Source organism: Scleropages formosus, chromosome 11 (genome assembly GCF_900964775.1).
Source record: "Scleropages formosus chromosome 11, fSclFor1.1, whole genome shotgun sequence".
NCBI classification, from domain to species: domain Eukaryota; kingdom Metazoa; phylum Chordata; class Actinopteri; order Osteoglossiformes; family Osteoglossidae; genus Scleropages; species Scleropages formosus.
This window is the reverse complement of record NC_041816.1, coordinates 10,012,695-10,025,890: the sequence shown is the minus strand read 5'-3', so window position 1 is coordinate 10,025,890 and position 13,196 is coordinate 10,012,695. Positions and strand designations below refer to the sequence as shown.

At 40.6% G+C, this 13,196-nt stretch overlaps 1 protein-coding gene across 1 annotated transcript; it reads right to left on the bottom strand.

Moving 5' to 3' along the window:
* Window positions 1-84: 84 nt before the first annotated feature.
* Window positions 85-13,196, bottom strand: znf280d (zinc finger protein 280D). Its single transcript, XM_018739572.2, has 20 exons — window positions 13,115-13,196; window positions 11,985-12,145; window positions 11,476-11,804; window positions 11,282-11,381; window positions 10,307-10,609; window positions 10,136-10,210; window positions 9,928-10,043; window positions 9,172-9,392; window positions 7,353-7,510; window positions 7,039-7,139; window positions 6,757-6,903; window positions 6,117-6,251; window positions 5,738-5,988; window positions 4,830-4,970; window positions 4,661-4,723; window positions 4,222-4,340; window positions 4,079-4,109; window positions 1,639-1,684; window positions 1,481-1,539; window positions 85-1,402 (listed from the first exon to the last, which is right to left on the bottom strand). The coding sequence occupies exons 2-20, from the start codon at window positions 12,136-12,138 to the stop codon at window positions 868-870; spliced, it is 3,084 nt and encodes a 1,027-aa protein (XP_018595088.2). The 5' UTR covers window positions 12,139-12,145; window positions 13,115-13,196; the 3' UTR covers window positions 85-867.

The window sequence follows — 13,196 nt, the reverse complement described above, 5'->3', positions numbered from 1 at the left end:
GAGGCTCATAAGAAGATGCTACAAATGAGTATTTATTAAAAGGAAGAAAAAAAAATATCAAATATTTTGTTCTAAATAGTGGCACTTGCTTGAAAAAATACTGACACAAGTATCAAGAAGGCTTTATTTACAGTTCCATTAAAATCATTTGTGTCATTCTGGTTCTTCCCCCAAAATGTGGTGAAAGGTGTGACACGCAATATTCTAACATGGAGATGACGACTTTGGCGCATTAAGCAAATAGTATGTACTGCCAACACAGAGCACCAAGACCATGTAAAAATCCTGAACCCATCAGCAAAAGAGGATTAGGCTTTTTCAGCTGTCTGTTCTTTTCCTGCAATTTGTAACAGCAGGCCTACCACGTGGAGACCTCACATGTGGACGGAGTCCCTCACATTTGTACTGTTCTGTACTGTATCTTCTGCTACATACCTATCAGCCATTTACAGCAACTGTTCTCAAGGCAAAATCCTTACAATTTTGCATGCCGGTTGCAAAAAGAACCATTAACCTCTTTCCAGGGAGGCCAGTTCTTATGTATTTTGTCCTAACTATTGCAGGCTCTCAACATAAACTTAAAAAAGCAGCAAATTCTCTACCTGACAACAAATTCACAACACGAGAACTCAAAATAGTGTTACAACTTTCCATTGAAAGTGTATTTCATGATAACTTTGTAGGAACACAACCTAATTCAGATGTTTGGAAAATGTGTCTATACACATTCACACACCCAATAAGACTCAAGTTTCATACAAGTTTTTCAAAGCATTTTTCATGCCCCTCCCTCAACACAACAAAGTAACTTTTATAAACTTCTATAAAGAGAACAATACCATCAGCATTTTACTAATGTATTTTTCATCAGTTTGTATTGTTTGGTTTGTCAGGAGTGGAGGGTCTGCTGCAGTCCCAGCCAGGGGCAGCGCCTCCATTGTTCTCAGAGGGTGATGTGCTGCCCTTCTGCAGGATCTCTGTGGCCTCATGCTCCAGGACCTTTGAGGGTGTAAGGGGCTCCAGGTGGATGCTGTTCTGCTCACTGCCACTGAAGTCTGTGGACTCTGACTTGTCTGCTCTCCTGAGGAACTCCTCAAAAGGGACACCTTCCCCAGGTAGACCACCGTCTTCCCCATTTACTCCACCGTTGTTCACAGAACCCAGTTGTGTAAACGCCTCACAAATCTTCTTGTCATCTTGTGGAAAATCTACAGGGCTCGATGTCAAATGTGGCACTTCCCCCGTACCCTGCTCTACAGCTTCTGCTTGCCCTCCACCTTCGCTTGCCTTCACTTCCCCTGCATCTTCCTCTTTACAAGATTTACAAGGTGCTTCACAATCACTGGTCTGTAAAACACCTAACTTATTGTTGACATCAGGAATACCGTCAGCTTTCTTGGTCCTGAAAATAGCAGCACATATACAAATTGTTAGGGGAGAAAAAAAACTAATAATCTGCAGCCATTTAAACAAGGATTACCCTTCAGTGTCTGGGGAGGAATCCAGATGGCCACACAAGTTGGTTTTATACTCATCTTCCTATCACCAGAAAAATAAGTATATGTTAAAAGCTTTAGAATTATATTGTGTTAACAAAACAAACAACTTTCAGCTTCAAGTTCAACAAATCATACAAACCTTAGTTCTGACAGTGTCTACTTCTACGGGGGCCTCCCATCCGAGTCTATAAGGAGGGAACACACATACTTAAAACCAACTGAAAATAAAAAATATACACTGCCTGGCCAAAAAAAAAGTCACACACTCTAATATTTTGTTGGACCGCCTTTTGCTTTGATTACGGTATGCAATCGCTGTGGCATCATTTCGATAAGCTTATGCAATATCAAAACATTTATTTCCGTCCAGAGTTGCATTAATTTCTCACCAAGATCTTATATTGATGATGCGAGAGTCGGACCACTGCGTAAAGTCTTCTCCAGCACATCCCAAAGATTCTCAATGGGTTTAAGGTCTGGACTCTGTGGTGGCCAATCCATGTGTGAAAATGATGTCTCATGCTCCCTGAACCACTCTTTCACAATTTGAGCCCGATGAATCCTGGCATTGTCATCTTGGAATATGCTCGTGCCATCAAGGAAGAAAAAATCCATTGATGGAAAAACCTGGTCATTCAGTATATTCAGGTAGTCAGCTCACCTAATTTTTTGGGCACATAACGTTGCTGAACCTAGACCTGACCAACTGAAGCAACCCCAGATCATAACACTGCCCCCATAGGATTTTACGGTAGGCACTAGGCGTGATGGGTGCATCACTTCATCCGCCTCTCTTCTTACCCTGATGCACCCATCACTCTGGAACAGGGTAAATCTGGACTCAGACCACATGACCTTTTTCCATTGCTCCAGAGTCCAATTTTTATGCTCCCTAGCAAATTGAAGCCTTTTTTTCCGATTAGCCCCACTGCTAAGTGGTTTTCTTAAGGCCACACAGCTGTTTAGTCCCAATCCCTTGAGTCCTCTTCACATTGTGCTTGTGGAAATGCTCTTACTTTCACTATTAAACATAGCCGTGAGTTCTACTGTTGTTTTTTCACGATTTGATTTCACCAAACATCTAAGTGATCTCCGATCACGATCATTCAAGATTTTTTTTTCCGACCACATTTCTTCCTCGAAGATGATGGTTCACCACTATCCTTCCAGGTTTTAAGAATGCGTTGGACAGTTCTTAACCTAATTTTAGTACTTTCAGCAATCTCCTTAGTTGTTTTCTTTGCTTGATGCAGGCTAATAATTTGACCCTTCTGAACAGAGTAACATCTTTTCCACGACCACAGGACATGTCTTCCGACATGGTTGTTTAAGAAATGAGAAGCTACTCACTCCATCAGTTCGGGTTAAATAACTTGTTGCCAGCTGAAACATATTAATCACTGCAGTAATTATCCAATGGAAGGCTCTTACCTATTTGCTTAGTTAAATCCAGGCGGTGACGTTTTTTTGGCCAGGCAGTGTATATACACTAGAGTCACAAGTGCTTGAAATTATTTTAAAATTATCAAGTAAAACTTAGAAATGAATAAGGAGTTTAAACTTTTAAATGTTCAAAGATTACTCATACTTTCAGTCAAGCTTAATGTTTCCAAAGAAAGAAAAGGCTGTTTTTATGCTGCAAAGCCACTGATGGAGTCTGAAGCTTGTCAAATGATCAGATATCTTTTCTCCCCTAAATGACCCACATAGAGTTGCCGGGTTAGGCTCCGGTTCCCCGCGACCCCGTATGGGACAAGCGGTTCAGAAAATGTGTGCGTGTGTGTGACCCACATAAAAACACAGTACTGTGCAAAAGTTTTAGGTACCTGGTAGGGAAAAAAAAGCTGCAAAGTGAAAATGCTTCCAAAAATAATGCTCTTAATAAACTTCCTATAAAGATTAGTAACCATTCATTGTCAACAACTGCTTGTCCCAAGTGGGGTCGCGGCAGGCTTGACCAGGTACCGCTCTCTGGCGGGTCTGGGGTTCGAGTCTTGCTTGGGGTGCCGTGCGACGGACTGGTGTCCTGTCCTGGGTGTTTCCCCTCCCCCTCTGGCCTTGTGCCCTGTGTTGCCAGATTAGGCTCCGGTTCGCTGCGACCCCGCTCTGGACAAGCAGCTTCAGACAGTGTGTGTGTGTGTGTACTTTCTTTCTTTAATGACATACAAAACCCTTACTGTAACACTGTAAATTTTTGCAAAAGGGATGCTTGGAAGTCTAAAATATGCTTTTTCCCATTGACACTAATACAGAAGGCATTAAATAAACGTCTAAAACTAATATTTTTGTGAAGCATCTAAGTACCTAAGACTTTTGCGCAGTACTGTATATTATACTGTTATTTTAACCAGTACATTGTTCAGACTGAGTTCTAACAAAGAACAGATTTCTAGGCTTTGAAATTCTAATTATTACAGTTTATGTAACATTGTCACTGCCATACAGAATTATAACTACAAAACAATTAGGTTGTTAAGCCAATTTTCAAATGTTCATCAGCCTAATGATGACAAAAATTACACATAACTGTCTTGAACTGTGAGGTGATTAGACTTTTAATGAAATCTGCATTTGCTTACTGTGTATTGGTGGGTGCACCACTGCAAACTTCTGTAAAAAAAAAACAAACACATATCATACTTAATATTCAGATGGCTCCTAGAACCTTTTTCCATCAATCAAAAGAAGGCTTTATTTAGAATATATCAGAGCTCCTTTTTACCTTTCTCAATGATGACCTGACAGGTGTGGTGTGGTCTGTCAACGAGATGCTTGGTCATGAGGTCACTGCCTGTTGCATCCTCCAGGAAGTCACAATTAAGACAAACCAGCGTCATGCTCCTGTTAAGGAGAGTGACTTAAGTTCCACACTGAACAAGAATAAACGAAAATAAGGTTTTTCCCCCAAGATGGAAAACCATTTTAATACCAACAACAGCAGTGTGACCTGAGTATTTCAACTATTTAAATGGGTATTCAAAACAGCCACAATAAAACAATGATTTATTCTCACATACACAGAAGCCATGTTGAACATACATATATTTTGTTGGCTAACATAGTAAAAAGAAAAAATGCATATAACATCAAGCAATTAAAAGTCAGCTGGCTGTCTATGAAGCACACAAACAAAACAGAGGAAGGTTTTAAACTTGCCATACCGCATGCTGTTCTGAGGCTTCCTCATCTTTCGAAGTCTATCCCAAGAGACAGCACTATGAAACCTGAAGAGGAGAAACCATTTCAAATTCAAAATTGTTGTTGGCAACAAGATGGAGGTAACTCACACATTTTGTACCACATGATAGGGACAATCTGATCAAAAATTACCTGATCATATGATTTCCAAATGACTTGCTGCAGCTTGTTTGATATTTGCATGCACTGCAACTCATCGTTGCAGGAAAGTGCAGGAAGAAGTCACTGATTTTAGTAGAACACTCGATACATGTTTGGACCCCAGATTCATTTCTAGGGAGAAGAAGTCTCACGTTAGAGTAAAGACCCACAGTTTAAAACATTTAAACTGTAATTTTGTAACGTCACATCTGTCAGGGCTCGATTTTAAGGGTTGTCCGACTGTCCGGGACAAGTAATTTGCTTAGAATTTCAAAATCATACAAGTAGAATCACTTTGATACCTGACAGATAGACAATAAATAAAGGTAAAATATTAAGAAATGCAAAGTAAAACAACCACCATTGTAATAAAGAAACCATGAGGTCGTTTTGTTTTGAAATCGTTTTTGCGCAAAAAAGTGCCTAAAATTATCCAAATAAAGAGAACTAGCCCCAGAATCTTGCTATTTTTGACAATTTTTTTTTATGTTGGAGGCTTTTTGTAAGCGTGCTTCATTTTAGTGATATACTGATTGCCTCACCGAAAACATTTAAGAAGGATATTTCCAAACCAGACAATTAAAGTTGGTATTTCCGATATGTTTCAAAGTCGCACTAGGTAAACTGTAAAATGTACTGGTCCTCTGGACCAGCATACATTTTTTAAAAAATTGATGCCAAGTACTGTCTGTACTTATACTGTTATTCTAAACAACCATCAAAATCTCTAACATACTGGTATAAAAAATTCAGCCTATAACAAAAAATTTAGTATGATTCATATGAAGATTACATCACATTTTACAAGCCATTCATGCAAAAATGTAGATAATTCCAAAGGGTTCACAACTTAATATGAGACCTTAAAGTCCCATAAGTATAGGACCTAACATACACACCTTAAGGTCTTCAACATGTGGTTGCTCTTGTCTTGCAGTTGCTGGTGGCGGTCTTGTTTCCTGCTTTGGCCCTTGGGTCTCCCTGTACCAGAGCTCTGTGTGGACTTACATTTGGTTGAGCTGAGCGGAGGTCTGCCCAGCCGCTTGGCCGGGGGACTGCAAGAGATGACGCTGATGGCAGAATTGTTGGGAGAAGTGGGAGAAGACGGAGAAGAGGGAGACCCTCCCGAAAAAGATGCACGGATTGTCACCTAAAGAAAAACGGCAAAACTCCCCGTTAGATTTGTACAGTGGCTCCCATTCCTTAACTGTTGGATTGTGAGCTACTAAAATCCACTTCAGTGCTTCCCAGTCACTCATCGGGAAGGGAAATGTGAACCTTGGTTCCAGGAGGAAGCCCTTCTAGGATTTTAGGTTTCTTGAAGGTGCGGTGAAACTGTATCTTGTGGTCCATTTTCTCCTTTTGAGTAAGGAAATTTAACCTGCATTTACCACAGCGATGAATCCCCTTATTCTGGGAGAGGAAACACAAAAATGACAACTTCAAATGTATGAATGACTATAAACATTTTACTATATGGCATACAGTAATTCATCCTGGAATGTGTTAACTGATTATGTTAATCCGAGAAGCACCCGATGTTCCCGCCACACCCAGAATTGAGAGACTGGCCTTCACCTTTAATCCATTACACACCGTGGGGTACAATAACAGTCTCTGGATAATAAAATAACCCATTCAGACAAAAAGCAAAACATAAACATTGAAAAGCAAAATCATCTCCTATGGAGAGAAATCAGACACTGTCCCACATGTACTTTAATGATACATTAAGGCCTGTGCAAGACTCACAAGCAGAGCTTAGCCAACTACCATCATTTTCACAGCTACCCAATCATCAATTTGAAATCCAAATAGCTCTGTAAACACAGCTATTATTTAAATTTAATCAGGAAAAAAAGACACTTTCAGCAATGAATGAAGCATTTCAGGTGACAGCAAGTCAAACTGCTCTCACCTGATGCTTCATGTAATGCTGCATGTACGTGTGTCCACTCCTGAGGACCTTGAGGCAGAAGGGGCACAGGAGGTCCTTAGTGTTTTCATGCACACTTCGAAAGTGACTTTCCACTTCAGAGAAGAATGATGACCTATAGTTGCAAACCTATGAGGAGATACAGGAAGAACAAAAATGTGCACTGTCGCCATTTTCTGCACTAAAATCAAATAAAACTCACCATTACAAATGCTACAGAAACACCATGAACACTGACACTGAGTCAAGATTTTCACTGTTTACCTGACAAACATATGGCATTTCGCCTGGCTTGTGACTGGCCTTCATGTGTTCGAGGAGGGCTTGTTCAGTTTCAAAAGCGAGTTCACAGATTTTACAGATGGCTGACAGTGATGAAAACATAAGTAAATGTTAGGAAAATACTTAATAAAGGATTAAGAAAAGTTGATTTAAATGCATTTAACTTCTCACATGATCAAAACAAATGCATGCAGCTCCTTTGCCATAGTAAATGACAATAGAGGGATGGTGAGAGAATGGGAGTCGAAGTGCAGGGAGTCAGAGAGCCGGGTGCAGAAGGCACAACATTTGCGTACTAGTGGATTCGTAGGGGCTGTGTGCACTCTCAATGTGGCACTGTAGCTGGAAGGGTGTGGCATACTGCCGGTAGCAATGCTGACAGGTGGTGTGGCTCTCCCAGCTCTCATTGCTCTGCTTCTCCAGCTCCAAGTGATGCTTCATGTGGTTCATGAACCTGCAGATGATACAGAGCAAGAAAAAGCACGTACACTGTAAGGGGTATGTACTTCACAAAACAGAACTTCTGTTCACAAATGCAAACAGATGAACTACAACAATGTTCAGAAAGTATGTCAGAAAACTGTTCACAGATTTTCTATCTCCTGTATTTTTGGAAATGTTTACACAGAATGTTCTGTTCAGACAGCAGCTCTTTGCAACAGCCATACAACTCTTCTCATTTGATAATGCTTATGCACAAAATTTCAGAAAATAAAAATAAACATGTAGACAGCAATCTATTGGTAGCATTTTAAATACTTTATGAAACAGCATCTCAATCAGACAAACATTTTTTCTTTATTACACATACTACTACTACTAGTACTACTCTGACTAACAACAACAGCAATGCACCCACATGGACACACTTGGGAACCTTTTAAAATGTACCTATTTTCATCCACTTAATCACCTTCTGCACATGTATAATGGCCACTATATAGCCTGCAAATAACTGTTTTTGCTTTAAGTTTCAAGTTTATTGTCATAGATACAAGTACTATGTACAATGTGCTTGGGAGGAGCAGTCCAACTCTAGTTGCTAAAGGTGGCACATTGGTTAGTGTTGTACAGTCTTACAGCAGTGGGGTAAAAGCTGTTCCTGTACCTAGCTGTGCAGGTTCGAATAGATCTAAGTCGTTTTGCAGATGGCAGGGAAGAGAAAGTGCCCGCGCGGGGTGACTATGATCTCTCATGATGCGCATCGTCTTTCTGAGGCAGCATGTGGTGTAGATGTCCTCGACTGCTGGTAGCTGTGTGCCAATGATTTCCTTTACATTGCAGGTTAAATTTCCACATGGTCCCACATGCCTACCAGCATAACCCTTACAATGGAAATCTTATTTTTAAATTTACATTTAGCAGATACTTTTATCCAAAGCAACGTACAACTTGGCAAAAACAAAAGTGCATTTCACCAACATATGGGAGATATAAATGCAGACATGGGTTTCTGGGAGTCAAGTCTGTTTCTGTCATGTCACCATTTAAACAAGTATGCATTACATGAGCAACTCTGTATACAATTGGCAGAGGACAATTTTTTAAAACAGAGAACAATACATCAATAGCAGAACAGATACAAAATACAAAAGAATTTCTGACAAATTACATAATTTTGAATGTTGAAAGGGATTCAGCAGTTCTGAGTGATAGAGATCATTCCACCATGTTGATGCCAGAACCAACAACCTTTGGACCTCCAGTGTATAGGATCATAAAGTGGCTGGGGCAGAGGTTACGCAGGACTATCAATGTTATGGCTTCAATGTGTTGAAACCAGCAGACACACAAGTCAATTGTTGTGCTGGCTCCATGTTTGGAACTCTTTTAAACAACAGATTCTGGATTTTGAAAATCTGAATTTTCATATTAACATGAAAACAATGGTGGAAAAAACTTCACTGAAAGGCAGTCTGAGTGAAGCAAGGCTAAATTAATGCCATTACAATTAACAACTTAGTTCCATAGCCACTCAATAGTTTGTTGACAGATAACGTACTTCAATATTTTTACGTACGCCCTAACACATTCATAGTAAGTACAACATAACAGATGCTGCTTATAGACCCAACACCAAAATTAAGTATTAAGAAATGTAAGCAAAAGTGATACCTGATGTTGTTCTTCAAGACTTTAAGACAGCTGCTGCACTTGAAAGTAGTGTTGGTCTTCTGCTCCTTGACCTCATCGCCCTCATGTCTCCCATAATAAAACTCTGTTACCAGCATAATGAGTTTGCCCTTTTTTCCCTGCCAGTCCTGTGCTGAATTGGAGGTTTTGCCAGGCATGGGGGTTGAGGGGAATATTGTGTGCATCAGATGATAGCAGCAGTACTGAGGTGAAAAAAGAGAAAGAATTAACATACACTAGCATAGAATAACCTCCATTTCGCAAGACAACAATAGCCTGGAATGCTGTTTCCTTTTGAATGCTTTTGAACACAGAAATTAGCTTTAGGAATTACAGTACGTTGCAACCCAAGGAAAGACAATTTACTTGCTATCTTGACCAGAATAGTGGGTTTCAGCTGTGCTAACACAATTACAAAGGTTTCTCTACCATTAAGACCATTACAGTTTACCATTAGGACACTGAAGTACTGGCTTCTGAAAATGGGGCTTTTCAGTCAAATGAGAATCATAAATTATAATTCAGTCATTTCAAGAAGTAATAGCCATTTGCAACATTAGTAAGGACGTCCTAGCTACCTTTTTATGTCGTTTAATAGTACCTTGACAGAAAAAGTATCTGATCTTTCAAAAACATAAAAATGTCTGGGTGATTTCAAACATTTAAATGCTAGCGTATCACATATAACCATGTACAATTATAACATAAATGGCTGTAGCACCAAAAGACTGAACAAACCCTCATATGGCTCTTCATGGGATCTGGTAAGTTGAACTGAATGTTACACTTTGGACACTTCTGCCTGAAAGGTGTTCCATTTTGTGTGTTACCAGATGCATCGCAGGATCCTATAACTGTTTAAAAACAAAAAAAATAATATTTCCACAAATTGCTGACAGTTCCATAGTTGACTCTGCAGAGATAAACATTATGGGAAAATGCACACCGTTTTCCAGCTTTGTCTTTTTAGCAGGGCTCAAAGAGTCCAAAGGAAAATCCCGCTTAACTCCACTGGTGTTGCCTGTAGAGGAAAGAAAAATAATAAAACACAACCAAACTTACAATAAGATCTAATAAAATGACTGTGACACTCCTGGAATAGTGTCTGAGGCTGTACCTTTCATAGTAACAGTATGCAGTGCTGGCAAAGGCTGTGGTGAGGGTTGCTGTCTTGGTGAAGTGCCCAGCTTGCTTTGTAGAGCTGAGCTGCCCACCTGTACTGGGTGCAGCATGGCAGAGCTCATGTGCATGGGCTGTAAGTCATTAGAGGCAAACTGTGCAGATGGCTGCGTGTGCTGCGAAGGACTCGGCATGTTTGCAAGGGTTACTATGTTGTTCTGTACCAGTTGAACCTGAGGCCGGTGAACAACCCCGGACATGGTCCTGGCTGCGGTCACCTGAGGCAAGAGCTGTGGTCCTGCTGCAGAGGCAAAAACAAAACAACACGCAGAGGACAGAAACTGAACAACATGTCATAAAAATGGTGAATCTGGCCCATTATTTTTCAGGTTGGTTGGATAACACTTGTGGTTTTCACCACACTTGCACTTTCAATTTTTCCTAAAAAGCTCTACCTTGGTCTCATCTGACCACAAAACCTTTTCCCACCTCACAGGAGGGTCATCAATCACAAACCTAAAACCGTCCATACCTCTACAAGCACCATGCCAAAAATGAATTATGGTGGTGGCAACATCAGGCTGGCGGGTTGCTTTTCATCAACCAGGACTGAGGACTTTGTTAAATCAGAAGGAAAAATGCACAGAGCAAAACATGGAAATACTGCAGTAGAACCTCCTTTAGTCTGCAAAAAACTGAAACTTGGAAGAAGGTTCACCTTCCAGTGGGACAGAGAACTATTCAAACTATGAAAAAGTAAAACTTTTGTACACACTTGCTGTTTTGAACAAATGTACATCTGACCAAAAATGAGGAGCAAAGACGAATGGTTCATTCAAGAGAATATTTCAACAGGCAAGGAACTCAAAAATCTCAAACACTCATTTCCCAAGAAGCAAAAGAAGGTTGAAACAGTTTATCACTACAGGAAATATAAACAAGTCCAGAAAAGAAAAATTAATTTAATTTGTACCTGGAAGTACGGTGAAGGAGGTTCCACCTGAATACTGACTCCCAAGAGAAGCAATGAATGCAGAATTATTTGGTGTCTCATGAGAAGTCAATATATACCCCTGGTAGATCAGGAAAAAAAAATAAAACACTGCACTTAACACTAAAGAATGAATAAGCAAGAAAAACAAGAGGTAATGCAAGCCCCATGTTTACCTGGTTGTTAATAATGATAGGCTGTGGAGTCACTGCTGTTATAGTGTGGGACACATTCTGAGCAACAACAGGCAGGGAGCCAGCCTGGGAAGTCACAGGGATGAGTAAGGACTTGGTGACCGGCTGTGGAGCTGCTCTGATGGTGAGCTTAGAGGGTCCAGAGGAGACTGACTGTGTGCTGGAAGAAGTCTGTGGAGGCCTGTTAGGGTTTGTCACCGTGCCGCTCACAAATCTTGGTCCAGGGGACATGGGTGCTGCACTGCGAACTGATGAGGGTGGTGTACGTCGTTGATTGGGAGATTTGACCACTTTGAGGACTGGAGCGGCACCTAAGCACCAAAAAATTAAAAGACGAACTGCATGATTGAAATAAACTGTGCCAAGCCATCAGCAATACAGCTTACAGCTAAAATCAAACCACCCGAGGTCTCATGAACGTGTCATTAGTGATCCAAAAGCCACAGGAGAAATGCCAGCAGAAAGAAGTATTCGAAATGATAAACTCATACTTGGCCTGGTGTTTGGAGACACCTTGGAACCACAGATCTCCCCAACAAAAATGGGTTCATCATCATCGTCATCATCCACCAAATTTATCTCAGGGATTCTCCTCTGCCATGGTTCCAACTCCTCCTCCTCACATTCCATGAACAGTTCAGACATGTTGGCGCTAAAAACAGAACATAACTATTGTTACCATAACTTTTTATGCACCAATTATCTGACATCTTTGTCCCAGGTGACTCACAATGACAGACAAACATATAATATTTTTGTCCAGGTATACAGCATAATGCTTTCATCAAATCTACTACAGCAGTAATGGGATTTGAACAGAAAACCTCCAGATTGCAGGGCCCCAAACACCACAATACTTGACCATGCTACATTTACTTTATTCATTCTGGTAGCACTCAATTTCATTTGGACATGTTCGCAAGGAACAGTGTTACATAGACACATATACAATACAAATATGTTTGTGTATGTGCAAATGAATCCGTGTTCAAGAAAAGTTGCTCGTAAAAGTGTTAATAATATAGAAAAGACAGAGAAACTGCAATAACTATCTTTTTTTAAACAAAACTAGTTAGGACAAGCAACACATGATGCTGCAAACACAGTGTTATTCGGAGGGGGGGGAAGGCAACACATACTTTGAACAGTACTATAAAAACTCTGTGATGAAAGTGCAGATTTCTAATCACAACACTTCCACATCCAGTCAGAAATGTTTTTCACCAGCCAGATCGTGTGTGAATCCGGAATAAAGAGACACGACGGCTCGCCGGCTGCTGCCTCTGTAACCCGAATTGAGAAGGATGCAGAACTAAGTACACTTCTACTTTGCTATTGCCAACACAAATTGCATTCAGAATGCCCGGAAACAGGAGTTATGAGACCTTTGGTCACGCAGCATGGCCCATGCTACAGCTACAGAGCTAGCACCACAATAAACAAGAGTTAAAAAGCAGAGCATCCCCTGAACATCCTCAAAAGCCGACAAACATGGCGTCCACCAAACACACTGTTTCCACTCCTCATTTTAGTCACTACTGCGCCGGAAGCGCACGAGAAAATCCAATCTAGGCACAGAGGCGGGACTGTACAGCTGAATGTAATTTAAACACGAGGTTACCGTGTGAAGCAAATGCTTTTCAGGCTAAAAGCATTGTTTCATCTTCGCCTGGACCGCTCGCCGGAAAAATTACAGTGTTGTG

Bases quoted from the DNA above. Each gene is read 5' to 3' on its own strand.
- znf280d (XM_018739572.2), bottom strand. From the start codon at position 12,138: ATGTCTGAACTGTTCATGGAATGTGAGGAGGAGGAGTTGGAACCATGG. The intron at 6,904-7,038 runs GTAAACAGTGAA...ATCTCCTCATAG, and splicing joins AAATGCCATATGTTTGTCAG to GTTTGCAACTATAGGTCATC. The intron at 1,403-1,480 runs GTAATCCTTGTT...TGCTATTTTCAG, and splicing joins TCCTCCCCAGACACTGAAGG to GACCAAGAAAGCTGACGGTA.